Raw genomic sequence first — 16,391 nt, forward strand, 5'->3', positions numbered from 1 at the left:
TCTCCATCTGGACAAAGCTTTCTTAGGAATTCATCCTAAGTCTTGCAAAAGCTTTTGGAAGCGGCATTTAGTTACACTCAATAACAAATACTTTCAATGATTGTATTTCTAAAGAAGGAGTTAATATACTAACCACAAACAACAGTTAAAAGGATAAAGGTTTTAACAGGTTAAAATGTACTTCCACTTAATTTGTCTCTGTGATTGCTGCCTTTATCACAGAGCAGGAAGAAGTGGCCTTCACTGCCGTGGTATGCCATCTTTAGAGCTGGAGAGCAGCTGCAAGATGTTGCTGTTCTCCTAACTCCCCTTCTTCTGTAGGCTAGATTTTCTTCAGGGTTTAATATCCATGCTGATGCTGGAACTTGGTTTGGGGAGATTTAATCTTGATGGTCCAGCCGGAACAAGGAAAGCAGTATTTGCCGATCAGTATCCTTCACATTGTTCCCTTCAGTACCATTGGAATTTTTGGGCTGTGCTTTTTTTTTTGTTTATGTTTTTATTTGTCCTTCCTCTTCCCTCCTACCACCTGTTTCCTTTTGATATAATTTTTTGTGGTCCAGCAGGAAGATACCTCTGATAAACTGAGGTGCAAAAAGTAATACTCGTAACTCATTTCACATGCTTCTCTACCTTCATAAGTCAAACTGGATGTTATGCTACTGTGAATAGAGTTGAGTTTTGTGTCCCTGCACTTAGGTGTGTTGGAGACTAGGGTAGACATAAAAGGGTTGAGTGAGGTCCTGTTTCCACTAATGTCAAGGGTAAAACACTCACTGATGCTCAGTTCTGTTCCATCTTCTCTATTAGAAAAAGTCTGTCTCAAGATCTGTGGTCTGAATTTGTTTGAATTAGGAGGAACCCTGGTCACCACAGTTCAATTAAAAACTCCTTGAATGCAACTGACTCTTAACCTTGTGTGCACTGTAGATATGGAAACTGTAGACTTGGAAATCAACAAGTGTAGATAAAGTTACTAAGCTGAATTAGACTTTGCAAAGAAAATATCAGAACTTGTTCTCCCATCTAAAAGAAGGAAAAGGAAAGAAATTCTAAGACAAGGACAAATACTTTTCTGTGTCCTTACTTATAAATTAATCCTTCCTCTCACTTTTCAGTGAGGGCAGTGGTGTCAGCTGATATGGAGCAAAATTCATATGCTCAAGTCAGAGGGGCTTATATCTTCCACTATCACACCCTGCAAAAAATTAGATTTCCAATTGTGTGTGCTGTATTATATGTTTTCTTTAATCGTAACAAGTCAGAAAAAGCACTATAGGATTGCAAAATACAAAGTGTCTTATTCATATTTAATTATGAGGATAATATGATTCACACAGAACATGTAAGAGGAAATCTTGGAAGGAAGAAGTAATTGGGCATGGAGGTAAATGTTAAAGGGAATAAATGGAACTAGGTTTTAACAAAGGAAGGTTGCACCTTATGCCTTCTGCAGTAACTGAATTTTGTAAACAAAGTCTAACAGATCCATGTTTGGACTTAGTTAGAGAAATAACTAAGAGGGAGAGAAAACGCAAACTTTAAATTAGGATGTTGTAATAATGATATTCTTCACTGATTTTTATCTTGAGACCAGTCTTAGTTTTTATTATTTATGTCAACATCATCAGTAAAAAGCAAATGCATGCTGGTTAAATTGGTTGATGACACAAACTTAGGAGTCATTTTCCAGCCAGAATTACACAGTATGAACTGCACATCATTGGTTAAGTTTAATCACATTTCTGTTGTGCTGTCTTCAAATAGCTTTTTAGTCATACTATTATGGGCTAGAAGAATTTTTGCTGTATGTTGGGAACTTAGCAGTTGGCTGTGACTAAGGAGGAGGACAACTGGATGTATTAGGTGATTATGTAATAATTACATGATTGAGGGAAAGGAAATGCATCCTAAAATGTGGTGGGTGAAATAAGGAGTACTGTGTGCTATTGCATAAGGCACTGGTGAGACATCTTGTGGGATATAGGGTAGAATTTGGATTATCTGCTTAGGAGGGAAGATAACCCAGGAAGTGTAAGAGATGCAGAGTTAGGCTTCAGTGTTATCCTGGAGAAATTAATTAAATGTTGAGAAGGACTAAAGAGATTGGCTTTGTTAACCTACCAAAATTAAAGCTTACTTTTATTTCATTGTATTTACTTTACAGTAAATAAATTTGCTCTTTATTTTTTTGTATTAGGAAGATAAAGATTAAGGAGGGAAAATAACTTTAAGTACAATGTTAGCACAAGGTTAGATAGAGATGAATCAGCTGTTGGTGCAGTTGGTTTGGGAATGGGAACAGTTCTGTCAGCAGTGACATTCTGGACTATGGTCAAGGAAAAAGTCTGATCACCTTATGGCAGAGCTCGCATTTTAGGAAGGAATTAATGTATTAAGAGTTTCTTGGAGTAGCAGCAGTCTGGACATGGTGACCTTGGAAGTCCTTTCCAATCCTATGCTCCTAAAATGTAAAAAATGAACTAAATAAAATAATTAGATCATAACCTAGTGAAGATTAGTGTTAGATCTTCATCCATTAAATTACTTTAAGCCTATAGCTGCTTTGTCTTGCTAAGATTTTATTTTGTTAGTGTCATGTGTTAGCTTTTATAGGGTAACATTACACTGAGTGGGGAACCCAGCACAGTTTTTATCTGTAATACTAATACTGTAATGCAAGCTGCTTTATTTGTTTTGGATGTCAGTGAGACTTCCTGATGGTTTTTCTTCAAAGCATATAAAAACCTAAACAAAAAAACACAAGAAGATCTACAAATACTTCCCCAAAATGGAGCCAGAGGACTGAAAGCTTAGGTGAAGGGATTCAGAAACATAAATCTATCCCATGGCTGAGCTTCAAAGGGCTTTGACTGTTAAAATTTTCATTTCCTGAAGGTTTAGCTCAAAAGTCTGGGAAATGTACTACTCTGATAAACCACTTCATGTGGTTGTTGCAGTTTAGGGTTGATGGCCATCATGTGAAGTGGGACTATCTTAACATCTACTAAATTCCATGTCATCTGTGATCATTGTGGCCACTTTGAACAGGCCATAGATGATATTAATTGGTATTGGCAGAATGAGTTCAGGTTTAGCCCACTAATTATAATAGCAAGAATAAACACATTTTTAGACATTGTGGTCTGTCAGATATATTTATATAATGCTGTGTTACTTTAATTAGGAATCTTGTATGTTCAGGCTTTTCAATATACTGCATCGGTTCTTCAGGACATCTGTTGTTTTTCCTACAATGGAATAGTAACCTTAAATCATAATTGAGATAGCTAGAAGAGGTGAAACCCTGGAAAGCTGAAAGAATATCAGTGTTCATGGGACTAGCATTCTTATCAGGTACTTTCAGAGAAGATATTTTAATAACTTAAAAACATCTGTGGTTTAGTTGGATGTGAAGTTCTCTGTGTGCGATTCTCAAGAACAGGTAAGATAAACTGAATATCAAGAGCTGTCTTAATGCTGTTTATTGAGGGAATTTGTTTAAAAGTTATAATTTTTTTTGATAATAGTTGGTATACTTTAAAGCATGTACCAACATTTTCCCCTGCATTTCTTCTCATAACCCTAGTTTTGTGTTTAACTGTGATCTCTGCAGTACAGTTTTTGTTTCTTTAGGAAACATATATTTCCTGAAAGTCATGATTTCACTATTATCGAAGAACTCTGCACTTGCTATAGTGTGTGTTGATACTTGTATAACAGTATGGAAAAGAGTACGCTTATATTTTCTTAAGAACTACAGGTAAAATTTGCTGTGCAACAAATGATAGTGCTTTTGTAACACTATTTCACAAGAAATCTTCAAGCTTGGGAGGGGGGAATACAGGTGTGAGTTAATGTATAAACTGTTTTTGATATAGATGATGTGGGTTGGAAGGCCAGCAGTATTGCTTGTCTTATTTCTCATGTTCTCTATATTCAGATTGGATTGAGAAATACATGGACAGTACTTTTTAACCTAACCTGAAAATAACATCTGCTAGGCTCACCTTTCTGGAAATTATCCACTCTGGTATTGCCAGGATCTGTTATGCTCGAGGCTATGGAAAGACCGAGAATTAGACCCAGAGTAAGGATACCAAGGAAAAAGATGGCCAAAGAGAGAACGTGGCTCCTGTGTTAAGGGAGACTAAATGGATTAGAGCTGTTTAGTTTAGTTTAGAGATGAGACAGCTGAGTTGAGGATATGATAGAAATCTGTAAAGCCATATTAGTATAGAAAAGGCTAACAAGGGAAAGAACAGTCACTGTTTTTTCATAACTGAAAAGGAAAGCAATACCTAGTGAAATTACTGAGCTTAAGGCAGGGAGAAGAAGATGGGTTTGTTGGTTGGTTGGTTTGTTTCACATAATGAACAAGCCAGTTTTGGGACTCACTGTTTCAAGATGCTTTGGAACCAAAAGTTCCAAGTACATGGAATTAAAACTTGGGGAGGAAAGATCTATGCCATGGCTATTAAATGCTTTTTTGTTGTTGTTGTTTGGTTTTTGGTGCTTTTTTGGCTCAAGAAGTCTGCCAAATTACTGATTTCTGACAGTTGAGAAACTGTAATACCCAGGGAAGAAGTCCGTTCCTAATTCCATTCCCTAAGTGGCCCTATGAGCCACTGTGGAGGCAGAATTAGGGACTATGATATAAACTGATACCAAAGGTCTTATGAACAGTAGACAATTTTTAATTTATTATATTTAAAATCAAACTCCCTAGTGCACTGGGAAAGTAGTATTGTATATATACTGGATATAGTTGGCGAGTTCTGCTAATTGGTAATTTACCATTATAAGGAGTACTGTTTAAGCAAACTCTCTTATTCTTGCTTTTGTTACCTTTGTGTTTTCTTCCAGCTGCTCCTACATGTTTTCCTTCTGTCAGGACTAGAAATTACAAAGAGGAGGGTAACAAGAATGATCAAAGATACAGAACAGCTTCCATATGAGGAATAATTACATTGACTAGGACATTTTCAGCTTGGAAAAGAAACGGTGGGGATGGTCGGTATAGTAGATGTCACTTTCTCAAGGTCATTCGTCATTTTATAGGCAAGGGAATAGTAATTAATCTCTGATAACACAAGAATTAACCAGTATCGAATGAAAATACCACTGGCAAATACCAAACAGAGCACTTTGCACAGTGTCAGATACACAGTGAAAGCCGTAGGAAGCTGTGGATGCCAAAAGGGTACTTGGATTCCTTAAGCAATTAGAGATGGGTGGATTTTTCTTCCATTGATGAGGTACCACCTCTGGTTCAGGAGCGCCACTACGAGCTGAGAAGACATCCTGGGGAAGTACCACTACGTGCTTGCCTCAGCCTGTCATTGTGCCAGGAGCTTAGCTAGGTGAATATTCAGTCTATGCTGGCAGGGTCATTACTGTTTTGTTTCCTACATTATCTCCTAATTTGATTTTATTCCACAGATCATTTGTGAAATGCCTCTTTATTTTCCTTCTCTCCCACCCTTCCTGTGTAATTTTTTTTTTTTTTTTAATTTGGTGGTTCTTGTCTTTTCCTCTTTCCTTTCAAGTCTGTATCCCAATTTTCCATTGTAAAATATAGCCCATCAGCCTTCCTCCTGGTCCCAGACTTCCTCCTCAAGTCTGAGAACCCGGAGATGCCATTTTTACTCTAATGGCCAGATAATGATGAGAACTACAAAAATTACTATAAAGGGTCTAATATTCCTTGAACTGAGTTCTGTTCTGATTTTATGTCAGGGTATGTTTTTGTAGGAGAATCATTTCCTTTACTCCACCTAATTTCAAGGTTCATTTTGCACCCTTTTACCTGGTATTTTTATTGCCTGCATTTCTGCCAGTGTGGAAAGATTTACTAGCTCCCACAGATGGAAACTCATGTGAATCTTACTAGTTTGCCACACTCCACAGAGATTTGCTAGACAATAATTAAACAAATTATCCTTTTGTAAATTTTTAGTTAAGTTGTAGTGGTTTTATTGTGAATGCTGGTGAGCAACAGCAGTGTAAAAAGTATGTTTTCAGAATTAGAAAAGTTCAGTCTAAGCTCTGGTGGCCTTTTTCCTCAAACATGGTGACTAGAAACTTTCATTTTCCTCACTGAAGACTTCAATGCTATGCACTTTGACAGGGGTTTACTCAGAAAAGCTTCTGACTTGTCCTAAACCAAAGGGTAAGCATATCTTCCATCTTCTGTGTCATGCTGGGAAGAAAGGCTGTGGAGTCTCAGCTGGAAGTATGCTTACCTTAACAACAAACGGAGGCGGGTCTTGCAGCTGGTAGGGGAGAATTTGGCAAAGTATGCTTACTTTATGCCTTGATAATGTTGCTTACTTTGAACTTTTCATGCCTTCCACTGGAAAGATTCTTGTTGGTGTGACTTTTTTCTTCTCTCTTTTTTCTGTCTTTAAAATGAATCTGAAAGTATTAATTGCAGGACTAGGGAAGTCATCGTCCCCCGGTACTCGACACTGGTGAGGCCGCACCTCGAGTCCTGTGTTCGGTTTTGGGCCCCTCACTACAAGAAAGACATTGAGGTGCTGGAGCGTGTCCAGAGAAGGGCAACGAAGCTGGTGAAGGGTCCAGAGCACAAGTCTTATGAGGAGCAGCTGGGGGAACTGGGGTTGTTCAGCCTGGAGAAAAGGAGGCTGAGGGGAGACCTGATCGCTCTCTACAACTACCTGAAAGGAGGGTGTAGCCGGGTGGGGGTCTGTCTCTTCTCCCATGTAATAAGTGATAGGACGAGAGGAAATGGCCTCAAGTTGCACCAGGGGAGGTTTAGATTGGACATTAGGAAACCTTTCTTCACTGAAGGTGTTGTCAAGCACTGGAACAGGCTGTTCAGGGAAATGGTGGAGTCACCATCCCTGGAGGTATTTAAAAGACACGTAGATGTGGTGCTTAGGGACATGGTTTAGTGGTGGCCTTGGCAGTGCTAGGTTAACGGTTGGACTTGATGATCTTAAAGGGCTTTTCCAAACTAAGTGATTCTCTGATTCTGGGCAAAGACATGGCTATGTCATTGGGTAGAAGAATGGGCTTGTTTCACGTGCTGCATCAGTGTTAGTAACTCAATAACTACAGTCGATTTCAAAGGCATTGTTTTTCCAGAATTAGGCAGAAAATACTTTTATATTTATTGCTTCTATTGAATGTAGATATGGGGAAGGCTTAGGTTAAGCCAAGTCTGTGTGCCAACTTTTTCCTGTAAGAAAAGGAAAAGTTAAATTAGTTTTTAAGACTAAGGTATGAGTTTACCAACAGTGTAGGTTACAGTAATTGCACTTTTTGATGAGTAGAAAACTTGTTTCATTAAAACTTCAGAAAATACTATTGAATGAGTTGTCACAAATTCTACAGAAAACTAGTGTAAAGGGTAGCATGCTAACGTGCAGTTGAGAGTACTGTCATGTTTATACACTTTTCCTAATGTGTTTTTTACATTAGTGGAGCTCTAACAAAACTTTAAAAAGAGATTATTTTGTTTACACATCTTCAAGTAAAATTGCTGTAAATTGCTGCCTGTGTTTTCTCTTTTTTTTTTTTTTTTTTTGTATTTTGCTTGCTTGATGTGTTGCTTTATGTTTCAGTGAAGCTTGGCAATAATTTAATTAAATGGGAACTGCTGGAAATGGATAGCCATAATGAGCTAAATGATTCTGTGATTTTTATAAAGTATAGAAATACTATCCTGTTATTATAAACTGATAGTTTAAGTGCTTTGGAATCGTCAAGTTGTGCTGTAAAATTCAGACAACAAGTGGATCTTTAATGTTAGCGTGGACTAGACTATTAGGTATTTCTAAATTGTTTTAGGGATTATACTCGTTCTAAAAGCAAGGATTATGTTTCTACATTGAGATCATTGCATGGCACAGAAATTTTAATGTTCTTCCTTTACAGATAGATTTTGTGTATCCAAGTGGGGGGATGCCAGTGACCATATTGTCAGGCAAAATACTGCATCATATGAAGTTCTGCTTCTGTTTTGTAGGAGCTGGTGGTTAGTTTAAACAAGCCCAATAGTTGATTTTAGTGAACTGCTGAACCTGAGGATTCCCAATACACCAAAATACCTACAAATCCTGTACATAATGTAGACAATATGAACTGTACCCTAAAATACAATGTGTCTGTTGCTGCTTTGTCCATATTTCTGTAAGCATGCTCTTCAATTAAGCAAGCATTTCTTGGCCAAATCTGTGTAGCTCTGCACTTGTCTGACTCTATTTAACAGGCTGTCTGCAGGTAACACTTATTTTTGGATAGCACATCAGAGACACTTGAAAAATCTTTAAAAATTCTCTTGGCTTTGATGGGCACAATTCTTGTAATGTTAGTGAAAATACAAGATTGAAGGAGAAACATGTTTCCCCTTTTTTAACATGCTTTAGCTACAGGTGTTTCCTTTTAACTATGTATAAAGAAGCTGCTGAAATTGTTGTTAAGCAGAGACATATCCTTTTCCTCTGGCAGTTGCTGCAGTGTTGCTTAATATGCTGAGAGCCTCCATGAAGCATTTCTGGTAGGACAAGTAGCAGCGGGATTAATGTATGTGTTGCGAAAGGAGGTTGCATGTGGCTCCTGCTGTGGCCCAAGAACATGGGAACTGGGAATAGGAGGTGTGTTCCTCAAGGAAGAGCAAGGTGGTACTTTGGGATGGACCCAAAGCCACAGTAACATATTTGCGCACCTAAATAAGAATAAATGCTTATCATCGGTCAGCATTTTCTCCTATGTTTTATATAACAACAAGGGAGGGAAGCAAATATTGAAAATAGCAATAACACTGATAAGGAATCTGGAAATCCAGACTAATGGTGAAATGTTCTGTATATTTTCAGACTCCTGGAGTGTTTACTCACCACTGAGGGAAAAATTAGAAGTGTGATTCAACATCTCAGTTGGGAGCATTAAATCTAATAAATAATTCTGTGGTGAATTTATCTACAAACACAGACAGAGAAAGACTGGGATTATTAGATTTATCCCAACATGTCTTACACCAAACAACTCTCTCGAGGCTTCTAATGGGAGACAGTAATGTAATTGCTGGTTGCATTAAGGAACACCCCAAGTTGTGCAGCTTGAGGCATGCTGCTGCATGTCTGTATTGAAATTTCCCTGTCTTTAAACATGGGGATAAATATTTATTTAGAGTCATTATGAAGCTTAATACTAGTTTTTTTAATGGTTAAAAAGGTAGTGGTATAATCACTCATCCTCGTGACTTATGTGTACAAGGAATTCTCTTTCAATTTAGGTTTATTATCTCTGTGGAGTTAATTAGCTTTGTGGGTCGTAGGAGCATAGTTTTTATTAGAGAAAAACAAGCAACGCCTATCAGTGAAAAACAAATACAGTTCTTTGGAGAATGTGAGAAATGTCTTACGATTTTCCACAAGTAAGAAGTTGCCTTTATCCTCTTCACTAATAGCACTGCTCTTGGTACAACTACCTTTTGCCTACAAGTAGTACTAACCAGTGACAGAGGACTTTACAGAGCATTTTCAAGTCTATTTACTTTTCTTCTAGGATTGCACTTTCTTTTCTCCCCTCTTTTAAGAAAAGAACAGTGTTTCTGTTTCTGATGTTGGCAGCCCATCAAAGCAAGTCCTTTATTTTCTTCAGAAGATTATCTGTCTGGTGCAGTGTTGTAAAGACATTTCTGGAGCTGTCCTACCAAATGCTGTGATCCTGCCATAAGCAGACCTTCATACTCTCTCGTAGAAAGATATTTTTTATTTAGAATGAGTTTAAAGGAACAGAAAAAGTTGTTTAATCCCCAGCGTAGTCACTTGTTCCCAACACTGTAAAATTGTGAGTGCTACCACATTGAATTACATGTTAATACCTGTTACATGAAGGTGAAGTTGGTATGTACTTTGTCATCTTTAGAGAAGTCTTGAAGGTACATTAAAATGATGTTTAGCACTGGGTTGTTTGTCTGGGTCTTTGTCATTCCATACGGACTTTCTATGTGGGTAGAATCCACATGCAACTTTGAACTCTTGAACGTGTTGTAGAGCTGTGGAGTGGGCAAGTGAAGGAGCTTTCTCTGTTGGTTTTCTGATCTGGTATAAGGAATCCACTGAGAAGCTTCTGGACCTTGAGTGCAGGTTTCCCATGTTGGATCTCAAGAACACTTGCTAGTCCTGATATATTTATCTAGAGTCTTCTCTGAAAGTACCAACCTTCTCTAGAAAAGAAAGATAGTTTGACACATCTTCCAAAAGTGTTATTAATGTAGAAATATGTTCCTTTTTTTTCATAAACAGAAAAAGCAAGTAAGTGAAGGCAATAGTTACTCTATTCTGGGAAAAATCTTTGTGGGGAAAGTCTCCCAGGTTCAGCATTTCTTGAGTTTTGATTCCTAAAAATGCAGTGTAGTCAAATACAGTGTTAGCTTCATCCAGGTGGGTCTTGCTTCATGTACGAAGTTGTGAGATTGCAAAGTAACCTCTTTTGAAGAATAATTATTTTATGAGATATCTTCATGTCATAGAGACTGTACTTTTTTTCTTCCCCTCCAAAATCGTACCATCTACATTTGGGAAAAAATTATTTCTCTGTAGAAAATTTCCAGGAAATCTAAGCTAAGTCAGAAAAGTAGTAATGTGCTATTCATTGGCTGCAGCAAAGCCTGTCATGAGAGCATGTAGTGGCAACTGTATTTTGATTTCTGATGCTGAACTGATTTGTAAAACTATTGTAGTTCACTGCTACTTGGTGCCAGCTGAGAATCTCCGGAGAGCCAAAGGTTCACCACTGCTCTATCAAGGAGATGCATGCCTCTTGCTCCATCCTGTGATCAGAGGTGTTTGTGAAGAGGAGATGCCTGCAGTTTGGTTTTGTGATTTGCGTATGTCTTGCCATGAGTAAGGGCTGGGGCTGTGAGGAAGGAAGAACAACAATGATGTCTCTGGGCAAAATTAATTGTTCCCTTTAGCTGCATCTGGCTTATGGGCAAGATGTTTCTCAGCCCTGGGATTGAAGGCGTTAGTGCAAAAAAATATTGAGCTAAGCTAGATAAGTTTAGATGATGTGTCTTGGATGGCAGATGTTTCTGTTTGACCCTTCCTGCAGCTTTGTCCTTCCAAGAAAAGGAGTAGTCTTCCCTTTGTCACAGTTCAGCGTGCCCAAAGCTTGGTTGTTTGTAAACCAGGCAGTGTAATTTTTCTCAGCAGTGACGCTGAGTGACCAGTTTTACCACTGGTGGTAGCTTTGGGAAGCAGCCACAGTATTTGTGAGGATTGTAGCATGTTTTTATGGTGATTGCACAGGAGAACTGAGTTTCAAACTAATTTTGTCTGTGGTAAGTCTTTATTGTGATGGTCTCGGTTGTACTATAAGTAATCATGGCAATTACTTTGAAGAATGGTTTCATGACGTGCTTTGTGGAATTGCCAAGACCTTGTGATCCCCATTGTTCAAAGTGTTAATTTCAGATAGACCGATGTGGTATTTGTGCTTGGTATTTTGAGGAATCTTAATTTAAATGACACTTTCTGTACATAGATTTTCTTTTCTTATTTGTATCACCAAATGGTAACATCAAAAGAGACATGAGCACCTGGTTAAGCTAAAAATAAGCGCTTGCAATGCTTTAAACTCTCCTCTTGTGCTATGCTCTTTATTTTGTTTCTGTTGCATATTGGGGTAGGAGTTGGAAAAAACAGTGAATCCTTTAAATAAGAAATGTTGGATGGGGCTTGAATGCCCACAATGTGGATCCCTATTATAAGTACTGAGGTCTTTTAAAATTTTTTTTTCCTTTTAAACAAATTATTTCATTGTCCAAAGGTTATTAACCTGTATTCATAAAACAATGACCTGTTATAGTTCAGGCTGAAAACGGCAGACACTCTCTCTTAAGTGATGTTAGGTTAAAATTTAATTTTCTGGGACTTTGTTCAGTTATAGACAAGCACAAAAAATCTCACTATCAGACTGGGAGAGCTGTGCTGACTTGAAGGTACATTGTTCTCTAGATCCTAATTCCTGCTAAAAAAAGCCCACATTACTTTCTTGGCTTGGCTTGTAAGGAATCACAGCTTTGGAAAGACTTTGTATACTACTTTGCTTCCCCTGCCCCTCCCCCCAACCATTTCTAGTTGGAATTTAATACACATTTTGATTCAGTTTTCTAAATTAAAAGATGCTGTGATATCTCCTTTTAAACATCTTAAATTTCAAGGTATTACTGAATGTTCATAGGTGTTAAGAGAGATGTAGCTAAAATTGTCTGAACTGAATATGATTTCTTTGAATTTATATTTACAAAGTATGTATATTTTTATATATTTACTTCTAAGTAAAACAGTCAAATTATGAGGGAGGAGGTCTGATTTGAATTTTAAGACTTACTACATTATTTTCTTCCATGCCTATAAAAAACCCAGTGAAGAGCATATCTTTATGGAATTAGTCACCAGAAAAAAAGATTTTCAGTCTCTGTCCTCAGGGATAGAGAAAATCCGAAATTCTTCTTACCTTTGAAAATAATTTATTAGCAGGTTGGTCTTTTCAGGATATATATTAATTCTCCTGGAACATTCACACTATGTACTTTGATAACATGTGTGTTCATAGTTATTACTTTGCTGTGACAGTAGCTGCTTGCACTGACTTGCTAGGACTATGCTAGAAGCACTTGTTGCTATAATAATGTGGGTTGTAGCCAAAGATATCTTTCTTAAATGAAATTTATACTTGCAAGAAACCTGTCATGGAGATGGTTGCTGAAAAAATGCTTTTCCGTGTTTAGTCTGGGAACGAATAAACCATTCTAACAGGAATCATGGTCCTTTGAGCAAAAGTGCGCAAAATATTTAGTGTGCAAAAAATAGTGAGATTCTTGGGGAGTGTTTATGAAGGCAAAAATGAGAATGAAGGGTGAATGCTGATCTTGAAATACTTCTTGAATGAGATGTTAACCGTCATACAGCTACAGGTGTGAATCTGGTGATTCGTTGAACTGCAAAATTTTAACACATTTGAGACAATGCCATGTAGAACTTTGTTTCCTCTTCAACTATGAAATTCATAATTCACCAGATTGTATTCAAAGACATGTTTTGCTGAAATGTACTAGAAGAGTTTCAAGATTGATTGCCATTTTCTTGCTTACTTTGTGATGTATAAATAGGAAATTGTGCATTTCACTGTATGTTTAAACAGAAGTTCCCTTACAATGTAAATTGGATTCTTTAGAGAAACTATGGTGGTGGCAGTAACTCCGGTCAAGGAATTGTTACTGTATTTTTAGCACTTTGCAGCCACTGACATGTGAACATATTATGGTGGTCTTAATCTTCCTGTCATTGATTATAAAAAGCTGAGGAGTGTTGTAGCTACCTGCTTCAAAAGATGATCAAAACACGGCATTTTATATAAGGAAAATGGGATGTTGCTAATATTTTATTTTCCATAAATGAAGTTGCTGCTGACAGCTTTAGGAGGACTTCTTTATTTTGTCCAGATAATTTCTATAAGCATTAACCACATTATGCGCTTTCCATTCATATCTTAAAATTAACATTTTAAAAAGATTCAAGTGCTGCTCTTAATTTTTGCCATTGGATGTAAGTTGTCCTCATTTGTGTATTACAGCAATACTCACACTGCCCATCAATTACGAGATTTAGATCTGATTTAGATCTGATTTAGATCTGATTTAGATCTGATTTAGATCTATTTAGATTTATTATCAGTATATAATCTAGATTTATTTAGACTCATTTAATCAGAAGAAAGAAGGGGAGGGTTCTTGAAGTGCAGTTTTGCGTGCAGCCTGCAAGAAGACCCTTTCATTGAGGCCACTCTAAAAAAAAAAATTGGTATATCCTTAAGACAGGGAAGCAAAACTCCAAATTCAGGTGCATAGAGGTTGTATCCCAATGCCCTCCCACTCTTTCTGTCATATCCCCAATGAGTTTCTGTTTTGTTTCGGTTTAGTTTTTTAACTATTTGTATTTCCCTATTAAGCAGCATGGGTGAAGAATTAAATTTGTACACATGTGAGGAGAATGACAGTCTTAACAGGAGCTTCTTGAGAGGAGACATTAAGTCTTTTTGGAAAATGTGTTTGCATATATGGATAAACACAGATGAGAGATGATTAACACGACTAATGTGTCTATACTGGCATGTACATCAGCTTGCAGTCCCTTGTTATTATTCTCTGAAAAACTGAAAAAAAATTGTTGAATTTTTGTAGATTCAAAGCTTTGAAACTAAGTTTATGTAGGAAAAGAGGAAGCATTTTATAGTAACTTTCTTTAAAAGTGCTGTGGTTTTTAAAGCAACTTGTTAATGTCTTAATTGAAGGATTATTATTCCCTTGTCTGTCTTCTAGTGAGCAATGCAAATACTTGAAGAACAGATTTAACAGTTCTTTGGAAGTAGTAATGCTCAATAGAATGTATTTTTAAAGGTCAGATTTTTTTAAGTAATAACCTTTTCATGGTGTTTTGGCGGTTTCCATTCAGAATTTTGGCTAATTCTTGCATTCATTGATTTGAAAAATTAGATATTTGTCAAGAACTTCCTGACTAAAACTTCCTCCTACTTAAAAAACAAACCCAAACCCAATTATTTCTGGCAAACTGCTTTTCCTGCAAAGGATGCACACCCTGACCTTTAGACAGGTAGGAGTTTTTCTGAAAGTCACTCTGTTTCTACCTGGTATATCAGCACAGCTCTGTAAATATGATTATTCCCTGCAATTTCTCTTTGTTACTTTGAGGTTGTAATATTTTATACTTTTTTTTTTTTTTAAAGCATTGAAAAATGGTAAATTGAAGTTGTATGCTGTTTAAAAAAAAAAACCAAAAACAAAACAACCTGGAATGTTACTATTTTGTCAGACAAAACCAACGTATTTTTGTTAGCAGTCCCAGTTATTTTTTTTTTTTTAGAGTATTGGCAAGATGAAGCATGAGTCTTTTTTGCAGCGCTACGGTGTTAGCCCTCTGTACGAGAACCTTTAAGCGACATTGAACGCCATTTGTTTATCGGTGAACCAGAGGAGTATTTGGTTCACGCAGGGTACGGTGAGCAGCGTGCATCCTGCCTGGGCTGCACACAATCGGCAGCAACAGGAAACTGCTTTTCACCAGCTTTGGAGGACGACAGACCTTGTTTGAAAGCGAGTGTAAAGCAATTTAGTTGAGGCATTGTCTCAGCTAGGGCTTGCACATCTGGGAAGCAGGTTTGTGTTTCGTAATGTCCTTGCCAAACTGGTAGGAGCTGGGTGTGTCTAGATCTGACTTTGTCTCTTGAGAAGCCAAGCTTTTATTTTGCAAGTGACATACTTTATTCAGTGTTTTGGTTTTGGTTGTTTTTTTTGTTTTTTTTTTTTTTTAGGAGGCCCAAACATATGGGCCATCACCTCTGAAGAGCGGGCCAAGCATGACAAGCAGTTTGATAGCCTTAAACCCACAGGAGGCTACATTACAGGTCGGTCTGAGATTCTGCATTACATGTTAACTTCTGTGTGCGCATAAGTGTCTTTGTAAAACAGTTTGAAAACTGCATCCTATTTCTCCCCCTTTGTTGTGTGACTAATAACCATACTCTTTGGGCAAACAGCCATGTGTTATTATTAAACTTCTACAAGCTTTGGGCTAAAGTCTGGCACAGGAACGCTCTTTTATTAACCCTGTCACTTCTGCAGCTAGTGGTTGTGTGCTGTCATTCTGTCTAGTTTCAAAAACCAAAGAGTATCAGGCGAAATCTGTGCTTAGTTGGGAGGCTGCCAAGGAGCACTTAACAGTAGCTATTGTGGCAAGTGACGCCAGAGACACCAGAAGTGGCTCTCCTCTGTCTGAACAGTGTTAGAGAATACTGTGCTGTTAGATATCTTTGTTTCGGGGAGGAGGCAGGGAAAGAGATGCTGACAGCTTGTCCTTGTTAATGACCGCTTGAAATTTATTACCCCTTGGGCCTTCAGCAGGTTCTGGATAGGCTAATGGCATTTTGCAATGGCCTGCTGTCAGTTCCAGTTGCATTCAGCTGCTTCTCCTCTGAAACAATTGGGTCATGTTGCTGCGCACCTCAGAATTTGCAGTTTTTAAATTTAAGAATCTGCTCGTGACATCAAGAAAAGGCTCGATTTCACTGGCAAAGATGACTTAATTTTAGAGTGCCCCATTCTTTGTGTGGAGGTGGGCACTAAAGACCAGCCCCAATCTCTCCTACCCTCCTAACTACCTATCTGGTGACTCCACTGCCCCTGCTTTTCCTCATTTTGGTCCAAAAAAAGACTGAGGAAAGAGCAGGGAAGTTGTCTGTTTGGAACACACACATCTTCTGGCTAAGTGATAGGTAACTTGTGCTTTGGCCAAACAGCTCTGGGAGGCTGGTGTTTACTTTACCACCAGCTGAAAAGT

At 37.7% G+C, this 16,391-nt stretch overlaps 1 protein-coding gene across 4 annotated transcripts in view; it reads left to right on the forward strand.

Moving 5' to 3' along the window:
- The window catches only part of ITSN2 (intersectin 2), an 86,327-nt gene that overhangs the window by 17,899 nt on the left and 52,037 nt on the right, over window positions 1-16,391 (forward strand). For all 4 annotated transcript variants that reach the window (XM_075049029.1, XM_075049026.1, XM_075049028.1 and 1 more), the window contains exon 3: window positions 15,367-15,459. In XM_075049029.1, the coding sequence (XP_074905130.1) occupies window positions 15,367-15,459 (93 nt within the window). The remainder of the gene's footprint in view (window positions 1-15,366; window positions 15,460-16,391) is intronic.

The sequence above is a fragment of the Buteo buteo genome, chromosome 17 (assembly GCF_964188355.1).
Source record: "Buteo buteo chromosome 17, bButBut1.hap1.1, whole genome shotgun sequence".
Lineage (NCBI taxonomy): Eukaryota > Metazoa > Chordata > Aves > Accipitriformes > Accipitridae > Buteo > Buteo buteo.